The 12,948-nt window shown below is 42.9% G+C and overlaps 1 protein-coding gene across 2 annotated transcripts in view; it reads left to right on the top strand.

The window, feature by feature from the left end:
- The window catches only part of arhgef40 (Rho guanine nucleotide exchange factor (GEF) 40), a 46,969-nt gene that overhangs the window by 21,767 nt on the left and 12,254 nt on the right, over nucleotides 1-12,948 (top strand). For both annotated transcript variants that reach the window (XM_026162682.1, XM_026162681.1), the window contains exons 9-21: nucleotides 283-376; nucleotides 493-579; nucleotides 1,617-1,733; nucleotides 3,340-3,438; nucleotides 3,567-3,718; nucleotides 5,058-5,196; nucleotides 5,352-5,471; nucleotides 7,659-7,850; nucleotides 7,978-8,499; nucleotides 8,625-9,007; nucleotides 9,396-9,645; nucleotides 9,867-9,956; nucleotides 12,198-12,404. In XM_026162682.1, the coding sequence (XP_026018467.1) occupies nucleotides 283-376; nucleotides 493-579; nucleotides 1,617-1,733; nucleotides 3,340-3,438; nucleotides 3,567-3,718; nucleotides 5,058-5,196; nucleotides 5,352-5,471; nucleotides 7,659-7,850; nucleotides 7,978-8,499; nucleotides 8,625-9,007; nucleotides 9,396-9,645; nucleotides 9,867-9,956; nucleotides 12,198-12,404 (2,452 nt within the window). The remainder of the gene's footprint in view (nucleotides 1-282; nucleotides 377-492; nucleotides 580-1,616; nucleotides 1,734-3,339; nucleotides 3,439-3,566; nucleotides 3,719-5,057; nucleotides 5,197-5,351; nucleotides 5,472-7,658; nucleotides 7,851-7,977; nucleotides 8,500-8,624; nucleotides 9,008-9,395; nucleotides 9,646-9,866; nucleotides 9,957-12,197; nucleotides 12,405-12,948) is intronic.

The raw sequence follows: 12,948 nt of genomic DNA, 5'->3' as shown, positions 1-12,948 counted from the left end.
AACAAACTGACTCAATGTCAGCTTCACAAACACATCTGAGCTTGCCAGTTTACCTGGCACAATAACTGCTACTACTTGTGGCAAGTCAGAACCAAAGCTTCTCAACGGCTTTGGGTAGAAATGATGTGATTCTATGCAAATGACCAAAAAACTCTTGTTTAAGAACAAATGTTTGTTTCAACTTCATCGTTTGGTGAAAATACCTAAATAAAAATGGCTATTACACTGGTTTAAAGCTAAACACTTATTTTTAACATCTCTCTCTTCATCCACCCTCAACAGGCCTGCAGCCAAAGAAAAGGGTTTAACAGTGTTAATGGACAGCAGGCGCGCCCCACCCTCCGCTCTCTTGTTCTCTGCTCTTAAATTGTTCCAGGTGAGACAGCACAAGGACGCTGGTTAACTGGAAGTGCTAAATGTTTGCATGCACGCTTTAATTAGGCTGCAGATGTGATAGTAGCTCGAGCACATGTGTTTTTGTGTTCGTGCCAGGGGTCGGTCCCCGGTGGTCTTGGATCCCTTCTGGTGTTGGTGGAAGAGCAGCAGGAGTCCCCTTCTCATTCCCTGGAAGGAGCAGAGGTGACCTCATGCACATCACATGTTTAGACTGTATTACTAAGCTCCTCATGGTTAAGTCGGTTATACTTCTTTTACTTGCAGATCCGTAAAATGAATAAATGTGAAGTTATGAAAGCATGTCAAAAGCTCAGTGATAAATAGCACGAAAAAACATTAGCAGAAAGCAAGTTCCTGTAATTCTATTGCCTATTATAATGTCAACAGGAAAAAGTGTTCATATAGGAAATGCAAATTGCGCGAGAGGAAATAACGTTCCATAAATTGTCCCTGTTCCTTGTTGCAATGCGATCAGTGTCAGAAGTGCTTAAGCTGGAGTGCACATTCACATTGAGCTTGAATCTATTAAACCCAATTTCCATACGTTTGGAACATCTACTGCTTTCAGATAACTCGGTTTTACCGCTAATTCAGCATATTGCTTTGCACCGATCAGCAGAAATCTTTCTTGCGCACAGGCACGGGAGGATCGGTCATGCCACGTGGTTTGTGTTTCAAGCAGGCAGTGTTCAAACTTTGGATGTCGACGACAAACACTTCCAAGAAGATGTGAACGCTGTAGTTAAATTACAACGTCAGCACCATGTTGAATTTCAGTAACCAGTTGTGTACCTGCTCAGAAAGTAAAAAATAAATCATAATACAAGTTAGTTTTTTTTTATTCTCTCCCATTCTCAGAACCTCTAGCCATAATTGCCATTTAATAGAATCGCAAATAACAAAGAGGTCAGCATTATTCTCTCACTCAAAGTGGCCACATGCCCTGATAATATGGTTTAAACAGGTGATTTTTGAAAACTTATGATTGGCACAGCAGGTTTGTTGATGTTTGTAAACTCTTGGAGCTTTTCACTTGGTGTGTACTCAGTAAACATTGCCAACACTAACACATTCAGATAAGAGTTTATATGTTCCAGGCTTCAGTGTGATTTAATTTATTTCTTTTTTGGTCTAATTTCCTTAAAAGCTTTTATTCTTCTCAAACATACAATAAGAAAGTCACTTCCTCTGCCCCTTACTGTTTCTCCTCTCCTGTGCAGGTCCACACAGTGCGAGGAACGAGTGTCCTTCAGCAGTATGTAGACAAACAACAGCTGCCCAAAGAAGTAGACGGGGACTTTATCCACTGCCACGCGGACTGGCTGGCCTTCAGACTGGTGAGGAGCTCTGTTTTGTCTGTTCGATTATGCAAACATGAAAAAGCATCCTTGAACTTTTCACATTTGATTCTCCACTATAGCATTTGTGTTTTCAGTGGTTCATCCACAGAGTGGAGGTATGACGAAGTTCAGACTTCAGTGTAAACAGGAACATTAATCAGTCAGCTGCAGTCTTCAAAGTGACTTTGGTGTATCAGGGCAGCAATAAAAACAATTAGAGTCTGCTATTAGTTTGTGATTGAATCAGGTCAAAATGGCAATTGAATGCAATTTGTTTGTGATAATACGGTCATTAACTCATGAATCAGTGAAAATTTCAAACCTGTCGCCATCTCGATGAACAGAAATTCACACTAACGGCTTGTATTCAGAGTCTATCCAGAAACTCAGAGATCTGAAACAGAAATTCATAAATTCCTCCACAAATCATGATGTAGTTGCTGCAGAGTGGCAATTTAACAGCTACTTGACATAAGAGCTGGAAAACCTTTCTTTTAAACAGGAATATAACCAGAATACAGCTAACCAAATCCATTTTGCAAAGAGACACGTCACAGAAAACTTGCACCTTGATTGCAAAACCTTCACCGATCCATCTGATAGTGGTTGTTTGGAGACATGTTTCCTCCTATATGTGACCCATGCCATCTCCTTGTAATCAAAAGCTGTCGCCCAGAGATTGTGGGTGTTGTATGCTCAGCCTCCTGGAGACTAGTTAGTTGCCACAATGACTTATAATCCAAAACATTTAAGCTATCACTGGGCAGCCACAGATTTTCTCTAGTCACAAGAGGGTTGCTGTCCTATTTTTACTCCCGTGTGCATCAGCGTGTGTACATCAGGGATGTCAAAGTCATTTTTCACATACAGCTCACTTTGATCTTAAGCTGTCGGACCACTGACCTAACCCTAACCCTTTCTGTCAGGAAATAATGAAATTTCGATAGCATGTCTCGTTTTTTTTTCACATTATTAAAACATGCTGCCGTAGTAAATGAAAAAAAATGTGTCTGCACGACTGTTTGAGGTTTTGTTCTGTAATTATAAAACGGAAAGTTTCTGTTAATTCACAGGAAATGCCATTTTTGTATGTAGCTGAGGAATTTTCTAAAGCAAAAAGTCCTTAGTGTATTTTTATTTTTATTATTTTCAAACTTCTTACAGACAGCTTGGAATGAACAAGCTCAAGTAACCCACTCAAAGTCCAGAGTTCTTGTAGCTCTTAACTTGTTTCGAGTTTTGGGTACCTCCAATGTAAAATATGACCTCTGACAGTTGAGGGAGTATTGTGGGAGAAAGAACATCTAGGAGGGAGGGAGGCGAGATAAAAGGATGTTGGCTGGGAAAGAGTGGTCGTCTGCTGGTGGTCGATTATTTCAGACAGGCATGATGAACTAGGTGAAGAAAAAACACAGCCCGTAAGAATCTCAAGGACCCTTAATGGCTTTCCCCCCACAGTTTATGTTGCTTTATCTAAACAGTTGAAAACATTTTCCTATCCTCTGGACTTTTTCTGACCTCTCCTGTGGATTACAAAAAAGGTGGAATGAAAGAGAGATTTCATGTGTTTGTGTGGATTTCTACTTCTTTTTGTCCTGTTTAGAGTCTGGAGAGTCTGACAGAGCGCTGTGAGAGCGCCCTCTCACTGCTTGGAGAAGCACTGCAGTCTATGGACGCTGAGCCAATGCCAGACAACATAAAGGTCCATAACTTTAACATGATGCTCGTTCTACTCGTTGTGTGCGCTCAGATATATTTGTGTTTTAGTAACTTACCAGTCTCTATAAAAACACACACAAAAGGTACAATACACATGCTTATCTTTTTCAGGCTGTTCCTCTGAGCATTGACAAACACAGGCAGCTCATGGCCAGCGTCCTGGCCGACCAACGGTTAACTGAGCTGCAGCAGAAGGGCGGGGCCTGGCTTGCTGGATTGACAAATAGAGCATCTGGACTGGCACAAAAGTCACCAGACTGCAGGTACCAGACACCTAATTCATCCAGTATTTGTAGGACTACTGAATTTTTATTTTATGGATTATACTTTTTTCTTTCTTTTTTTTTTTTTTTTTAAATCAAGTAACAAAATCCAATGAAAATATTGGGGCCAAAAACCCTGGAATACGAACACTCCCGGTTATTTAGTGCTAATCAGCATATGCTAACACGCTAAACCACGATTTTATAGTGATTTTTAGCCATCTGTCAGTGTTAGCACCATCATGCTGAACATGATTTGGCTCCACCATTGATTGGCCACACCTTCTCTGAGCTCTGCCAGCAGTGTTAGTTCAATGCCTTGTCATCTTACAGAAACTATTGGATTTGCATATAAACTGAAGCCTCATTTTCCTATTCTTTGCTGACAGGACAAACACCCAAGCCTTCCGCCTTCCTATCAGCTCATTAGTAGTCTGGCTACTTTCCACTGACCTCTGACATCAACAAGACGTTTTCTTGCAGAGTTTAATTCTCTATAAAATCTTAGAGCTGTTTGTGTGGGGGAAATCCCAGTATATCATTAGTTTCTGACACTCTCAGACCAGTCCGTCTGGCATTAACAACCATGCCATGTTCACTAAAATCAGCCTTTTTCCTAAGTTTGAACTTCGTTGGGTTCCTGCCATGTGATTGGCTGATTAAATTATCATTTTAATGGGTAGCTGAGCACACATATGTAACAAAGTAGCTGGTGACCTTCCACCCGAGTGTCGTGCCACCCCAAAGTTGTGCTTGGAGCCTATTGCCACACTTTACCAACAATGAACTGAAAGCTATTTCCTTCTAACATCCAGTAGCTGTACTGTGGGCATTTTATGCATTCCTGAGTTATTTTTTAATACAACCTAACAACCCACAATGTTATGATTCTGAAAAGATGCTTTAATATACATTAAGCACAGGACTTGAAGACTATATTTTAAACTTTCTTCTGTTTTCCTTTCCCATGCTTTTTAAAATTTTGATTGAAGGGTTATTTTGTCAGGATGAGCTTTAGGTTAAAAATAATCTTCCTGACAAAAACAGAGTTGTTTGTTTTTAACCATAAAATGAAAACCAGCTGGAGAAGAAAACACATCAAATAAAGGACAGAGCGATGCAGCTTGTTTGTGCATGACTGCAGCTTAGAGATGATCTGAAGACTGTTGTAGCTCTTCTGTTCTTACTGTGTAATGAGTTTTGGCTTAAGCTGTGCAATAATACAAGATGGGTTTTTTCTGTGCTGTACATGAGACGTTGTTTTATAATTAGATCATTTCTGTCAGCATGATTTTGAAGAATTTAAATGAAAACCAAAATTTCTTTCTTCTCCTCTCAGAGCTGCTCTTGCCGTAACTTCTAAACTTTATGACAGCGTGGACGATGCACTCCATCGGCTTGTCCGAGTGTCCAACCAAAGAGGTCGTGACCTGGAGGCGCTGGGGCGTCTGGCGGGGTTGGTGGACAAACTGGAAAAGGTATCTGAGGAAAATTTGCTTTACTTTAAAATAACCTACACTCTGTAATCTGCGTATTTCTTTTTTGCTTCATCATCTTCAGTTTTTCCACATCTTATGCGTAACAGAGCGCCTCATGTCCTCCACTCACCCAAACCTCCGCCTTTAATCCACAGTGCGATAAAGAGATTGAGCAGGTTCAGTCGCAGCTGGAGGACTACAAGGATCCTCCTCTCTCCCTCAGCAGACTCTCGCTCAAACAGCAGAGGTTCAAGACGTTCAAAGAAACGGCCAATGTGAGTAATGCAAAGATGAATGTGCTTTTTGTGTGAAAACATTTTCACATGTCATGTTAAAATATGCAGGTTCACTGGGCTCAGTGTTATGGAGCCAGTCTTAACCCTTTAAATTCCTGATTAAATAATTGCCAATTTTTTTTTTTTTTGGGGGGGGGGGATAAAGGATGAAGTGTTTTTTGAATCTTCTGACAGCTAAAAAACAAAAATATGAAATTGCATATATGAGTCTTAATTGCATCGTATTTACCACATCTGGCATTTTTGGCGATTTATTGATTAAAAATCCGCTTTGTAATTTACTAATAACATTTTTCGGTGGGGGGGGGGGGGGGGGGGGAGATCACATGGATGCTGTAGAAGTCTCTAAAACTCACCAAAACTGTGTGTATCAAATGTAAAACACTAGGCGTTAAAGGGTTGACGCTAAATAAAAAACAACTATGCAACGTAGATTAGAAAATTTCCCTCTTTCACATCATCTTACAGTAGCAACACTGTTGCTGTGGCTGAGTAATTCATTCATTTGCATAACGGCGTCAGTCACTGATGGCGATGACTGAGACTCAGAAGGATTGACTCTGTGTGTGTGATCTGAATGAAATTCTTTGAAATTACATATAAATACAAGTTTATATTAGTGTTAGTAAGTTAGTGTGGATAGGTTAATTGGAAACTCTAAATCGCCCATAGGTTTTCATTTGAAAAAGCACCGTGTTCTCTCCATGTTGGCCTCCAGTCCACACTGAGACGCCGTTTTTGCTCAAGGAAAACGCAGCGTTTTGGAAATGCTCTTTCGTGTGGCAGTGTAGACAACAAAAACGGAGACTTTCTAAAACGATGACACATTTTAGTCATGTGATGCAGTCATGTGACCAATTAAACTAAGATAGCGGAGGGCATTATACAGCAGTTGTTTTGTTTGCACTCAATTTTGACAGCCCTATTAAAGATGAATATCAGTCTGTACACGCTTCAGATAGCTTTTCTTCAAATTCTTTAATTCTCACTCGCTTTTGCAACTTTGTACTTTTGTGTTACTCACAGCAACAACTCCACCTCATTGTTAGTCCATTTAAAAACTCGGTGCTTTTCCTCGACATTTTGCTGCGACGTTTCAGAGAGCCGGAAAGTAAAGAAACGGCAGACAGAAATGAGGCAGGTGGAATTGTCTTGCGCTTCACGCATGCGCAGTACTGGACCGTAAGCGTTTTCGTCCGTTTTTGACACGCAACTCTGTGAAAACGACTGAAAACGTTAGTGTGGACGTGGAGCGTTTTCAAATTTATCCTTGCTAGTGTGGACAGAGCTTAAGACAGCTGGGATAGGCTCTAGCCCACCCGCGACCCTGAAAAAGATAAACAGTAGAGAATGGATGGAGATCAGGTGTAAAATCAAAGGAGTTGTAAACACAGAGTTCCTGCAAACATTGTGGCTTTAAAATGGTTTTGGTAACAGGCTGTCTCTTTTCTCTAATGCTTACAGCGATGTCTAGCCCTGATCTCTTGACAGTACTTATGTGTTGGCAGCTGTGACTCATATAGACTTTGATTTAATTGGTCTTCTAAAGGTCATTTAGATTTCATTCATGATATTCACAAAACGGTGAAATATGACTGCCACACACCGTCTCATGTACCGCTAATACACTTATTACATCACAGTGTTTTGGTCCGACTGACCTTCTTCAAGTACAAAGGGAGTGTCCAGTTTTATCTGCATGTAAATGACTTTTGGTAAGTAAGCACACATCATGATAACAACATGGAGAATATTCACATACAGTTAAAGCGTCCGCCCTCAGAGCTTTTGCTTTCACTTTGTTTCTACAGTACATGTAAGCATCTTAACATCGCCCACAAAAAAAATCCCTTCTGTCACGTCAACTCTGGGATAAGAAATCTTATTAGTCGTACTTAAGACACATGTGTTACTGTGAATCACCCACTGTAGGGTTTGAGAAGTCAATAACTGAAACGATAAACTGTGAATAGATGTGCTTTAAGCCCACTGTGCCTTTCAGTGGCATATTTGTGTCATTCTCATGGAGACGAGCTAATGAAAAGTTTTCCCAGCATATTCCCAAGAGATGCAGTCAATATTTTTCCATCCATGATTTCCCAAGTGTGTCCTGTCAGTCTTCTGCAGTAAATACTTCTTGACAGCCCATTTTCCTGCATCTTTCAGGAGCTACACAGTGAGACTCTGTCACTGCTCAGTGATTTGGAGGGCTGGTGTGAACTGGACTGGGCAGGCCTGAGCGACGTCCAGATCCGACTCCCTCCGGTCAGGGAGAAGCTCAGGGACATGTCCCACTGTCTGTCTGACTGCTGGACCACTCTGGACAACACACAGAGGTTGTTGTCCACTCTGACCGAGGTACGGCACAGGAAGACCTCTGCAACACACACACAGGAAGTTATAAACATACAGTCATGGTTCCAAAGTGTTTTAATGCCGAGCGGAAGTCCTAATGACTTCCCTGACTTTCCTGTCTCTTGTGCAGGCCACCCAGTGGTGCGATGCAGTCTCCTCCACCTCCTCCTCTTCCTCTTCTTCCACCTGCCCTCTCGCCTCCCTCCCTCCAATACCCCCGTCCCGTTTCCAGGACGCACGCTCTTTAGCAATAGAGCTGGGTGGCGGGGCACTGCTGGATCTCTGGACTCAGACAGTTGAGCGATACCAGCGAACAGTAGCACAGGTCAAGCCCCGATTCCTCCAGTCTGACCGGACGCAAAATCAGGGACAGGGGAAAACCAAAACTCCCTCTGCCAGCAGCCTCTGGGACCTGATGGGCCCCGAGGGAGAGGGTGACTCCTGGGGGCTGGGAGCTGGCGGAGGGGAAGGCGGATTGCAGTCCTGGGGATCCCTGGCATCACTGTTCAGACCGCAGACCTGCTCCACACTGAAGATAGGAGAGGAGAAAGGGAATAAGAAAGAGGGAACGGCAGGAGGAAGTGGTGCGGGAGGAGGTGGGGCCGGGGGAGGGAAGTTTCTATCGAACCTTCTGAATCCTACAAAGAAGAGCGTGAGTTTGATTTCTATTTTATGGTAATGTTTTCTGTTCTATGATCTGAGGTGTGTTACAGGACTGTACTGTTGTAACTGAAGTGTGTCACAGTCACACCAATGACCAGTTCAATTCCCTTACAGCCCACAGAGGCTCCACTTCCCTTCAAGCCACCTCGGAAGCGTCACCCAAGCTTTGACCTCCAGGCTCTCCTGGCCCCCCGTCGAGGTACAGCCACCCCCAAACCCGCTGAGTCGCCGGTGGCTGGGGCGAGCCGTAACTCCCCCATGTCCTGGCTGGGACGACGGGCTTTGGCCGACCCAGTCATTACTACTAGCATGGCTGCAGCTATTCCAGGATGGAGCGGTGGTGGTGGTGGTAGTAGTGGCGGAGGAGTGTTGATCCGAGGAGTGGAGGTCAGCAGCAAGGAGGTGGTGGATCACACGGGGTCACCGCGCCAGCATGTACTGCTGGGGAGGACAGACAGGGAGACGGGGACGGATAGGGCCGGTTCAACCGCACAGAGGTGTGTGTTGGCTTTCTTTGCTTTTTTTTTTTTTTTTTTTTGTCCTTTTTCCATGTACTCCACTTTCCTCGTAAGAAAATCAGTCAGAGATAGACATAATAAGTCGCAGCAAGAATGGAACAGGCTGAGATGAAAGAAAAAGCGATGCATAGTTTTAGGGATAATTTAAGTACAACTGAAGGCTCTTTCGCATTGATTTTATCAGTCAGGATGCAATCTTAGATAATTTTTTCATTACTGAGTCTTTGATCTCAATCCGTTGCTATCTTCGCTCTCGCTTCCCCTTACCTCCCACTTGTCCACTTGCTTCCATGTTTGTTTCTCCTTTAAGTGTATTCATGCACTGTTTCTTTCCTCCCCTCCCCACCCTTTGCCATCTCCACCGCAGTAAGCTGTACCTGCTCTGGTGTAGGATGCTAAGTTCAGAGAGGCAGTACGTGACTGTGCTAAAGGGGGTAGAAGAGACGTACCTGCCCTTACTGGAGCTCTCAGACACCCCAGCTTCCATCAGGGGGAAGGCAGACTCGCTGTTTCCCAACTGGGCCAGCCTCACCACCTTTCACTCGCAGGACCTACTCCCAGCCATGGAGGGCGCTCTTGTGCAAAGCCTGTTGCAACAGGACTGCTTCAGTAAATTTGTAAGTTGCAAAATGCCAAGTGAAGCTGTATGACTGCATGCACTGCTCTTCAGTTTTACATAAACCTCTGAGGGGTTGTTTTATATGTTTGCATATAGAAAGTGTCACAGATTAGTTAGAAGTCAGCATAATTTGCTTAAAAATATCCATTAAATCCCTCTCTGTGTAATTAATCTGATTAAAATCAATTAAAAACAATTTTCTCGCCTGTCACCACACAGCGGGACCAGTTTCTGCAGTATTCCCAGTACATCAGGACCAAACCAGACCTGGATTCTCCACTGGTCACACAAGCAGCCGACTTTTTCAAGGTAGGATTCATCGTGCCTCTTAAAAAAAGAAGTAAAAACCAGTCTTGTTCCTGCAGAGATTTTACTGAGAGAGTTGCGGTCTTAACTCTTATTCAACCAGTTCATCTCAGTAAACATGATTTCAAAGCGATAAAAGTGTCTCTTAACAATAAACCCTTTTTTTTTTTTTTTTTTTTTTGGTTATTTTTTTTTTTTAGAAAACTGGTTACACAATGTAAGAGCGTTGCTATGAGTCTTTTTTTTTTGTTTGTTTTTTTGAACACATCACAGGCTCAAGCCAATTAAAGCTGCTTTATTTGTTGGTGGCGGCAATTATGAACGAGCTGTATACAGTAAAGTTAATTACAAGTTTAATGCACACTAGAAAAGCCAATTAAAGGCGGATTACAGAGAAAGTCATTGGAGCTCCCGAGCTACAATTAACAAAAACTAATACATCGACAGCATCGTGAGATTATTATGAGGGCTATATACAGACAGATCAAAGAGCTCAAAACCTCTGAGGCGACGCTCAAACCCAGCATTTCTAACGAGTCGCCACCAGGAGGCAGCACGTGCTCAGGCCACACTGAGCAGCAGCAGCAGCTGTAAAGCAGCTTGATAACAGGGATATGGCTATCATGATGGCAGGGGACATTAAACTGGTGTTCATTTTGAATGATGATGGTGCTGATGATTGTTACTGCTGCGTAGCTGCTTCTTCAGGGTTACTGGGATCAGCGGATGAAAAGAAAATGGAAGAAACATTAAAGCAGCAGCTACGAGTTGGAACTTTCATACTTGCTGAGCAAAGCCATAGTTACCTTGATTACACGTGTCTAAAAAAAAAAAGAACCGTTTGCCAAAACATGCCAAATGATGTCACAATCATCCACAGAGAGTTGTGTTAACTGCGACTGTAACTATCTCAGAGGAGCGGCTCAGCCTGATGTAGCATGTTTGAGAGCTGATGCTAGCAAAGACTTCATGGCATGTGGTGGGCAGGCTGAGCGTGGACCAAAGGAGAGCCCATACACTTTTTTATTTAGACCCTGAGCGTTTTCTTTAAAGCAGCGAGATGCGAGGGCGCGTGTCTTTATAAGGGATCCAAATCAAAAAGTGATTCCTGCTGAGAACTGGTTACAACTTGTCCAATCCATCAGAGCCTCATGCCTCCAAGCTCAGCAGCTCAGATTTATTATGTTTTTCTGTCAGCTGCCTGTTAGAGAAAAGGTTATCAAATACTTTTCTATGCGCTGTTTAGACTTGGAGATGATAAAATAGTTGCAGTGCTGAAAACTTGTGTAAGCTTTTATTTTTTTTCAACCAAAAATCAGAATTAGGAATCAATGAGGAAATCAATAAAGAACTGGATGTTTAATAATCATAGAGAGATCACTAAAATCATATCAATTGCCATCTCTAGACCAGCGAACTGGCAAATCTTCACTAGTTGCATGTGATTTATATATTATTAAGCTTATTGGGCTGAAGGGCGATGAGCTAAAAGTGTGCTTACATCCACGGTTCACAAGAATTGCCGCTCATCCTGCAGCATCGCTCACAATTTAATCACACAGTGGACACAACGATCACCTAATGGGTCTTCGCCGAAAATGTGCTTGAGCTCAATGTCACCTTTGACGATTTTTTTTCTCAGGTGAATCTTGTGAAGTGTGATGGGCCACAAGCCGGATGAGCTGCTGTGTCATTGACGTTCCGGTTTATAGGCGTATCTGTTAGAATTAGAGGTGTAAGACACGAGCTGGCCTCTTTTACTGTCTCTTTATATCATCTGTTTTGACAAAGACCAAAAATCACTGTTGTTGTCCTTATTTTTGGGTGGGAAAATTCACATGTTCTAAAAAAGAAAACTTGTTCAGTGTCAGAAAACAAAAAAATGTCACTGATTTTCCACTAAGTAAAGTCAAAGTAAAAAAACGCAGACACCTTTCGGGCCATTTAGGTCAGGACATTGTCTGAAGCTGCCCTTTCTAAGATATAGGACATAACAGGAATCGGTTGCTTTAGATGAGTTCCGAAAATGCTCTGGTTGGAGGAGGTGGGGGTCCCGGCAGAGGGCACAAGGTAGGACATGTGACATCCATGGGCGAAGCTTCTGACTGTGTTTTAAGGTGAACACAACTTATAGTGAAGTGTGTAATAAAATACAGTGAACACAGCCCAGCTGAACATGATGGGGGAACACCAGCAGACTTGCTAACGTTACCTTTTTATTTGTCCTTCCCTCCCCTGTTTCAGTCAAAACTTCCCCAAGCCTCCCCCGTCTCCCCTCTGGCCTTCCCTCACTGTCTGCAGGCTCCCATTCAGAGGCTGGAGCAGTACTGCGAGGCGCTGGAGGAGCTGGGAGGCATAAACCCCGCCTCAGACTCCGCCCTCTCCATCCTGAGACACGCCCAGCGGCACGGCGAGGACCTCAGGGCCAGTGACCTCATCGTCGGATGCCCGGTGAGAATGCTTGTCCCAGTTTATGTCTCTGCAACTGTCAAGTCCCACTTTCTTTTCTTAGAGAGAAAGAAACTAAAATCTTGTTGAGGTCAGGCCAGTGGAAGTGACTTATTTCTCTTTTACCCCCAAATAAATCAAATAAATGTATTGGTGTTTATTTTCCACACAAACACTAGAAACACGGCTTACATTAGCCATGTTTCAAGAAGAACACATTAAAGAATTCATGGAGGCACATAAATAGAAGCTCATTTGCATTTTCTTACTACTACAAGATGTTAAGAGGTGTTGCTCATAAAAGGAAAAGCCCATTTATTGTGAACTACAGTCTGCGGCGTCTATTTATAGAAAGAATCAGGACAATGTGCGTGAATGTGTGAGCATCTAAACTCGCATACTATGACTGAATCCGTCAGCATTACTTTGGCTAAATGGAGATCTTCCATCTGGATATGCAGAGATCATAAGGTGTGGGAGCAGCAGCAGCATATCTGGTACAGAGCGGAGCAGGCATCAGTAACAACAGACATGACACTGATGAAGT

Source organism: Astatotilapia calliptera, chromosome 3 (genome assembly GCF_900246225.1).
Source record: "Astatotilapia calliptera chromosome 3, fAstCal1.2, whole genome shotgun sequence".
Classification (NCBI taxonomy): Eukaryota; Metazoa; Chordata; class Actinopteri; order Cichliformes; family Cichlidae; genus Astatotilapia; species Astatotilapia calliptera.
The sequence above is the reverse complement of the archived record's forward strand: the minus strand, read 5'-3'. Positions and strand labels throughout refer to the sequence as shown.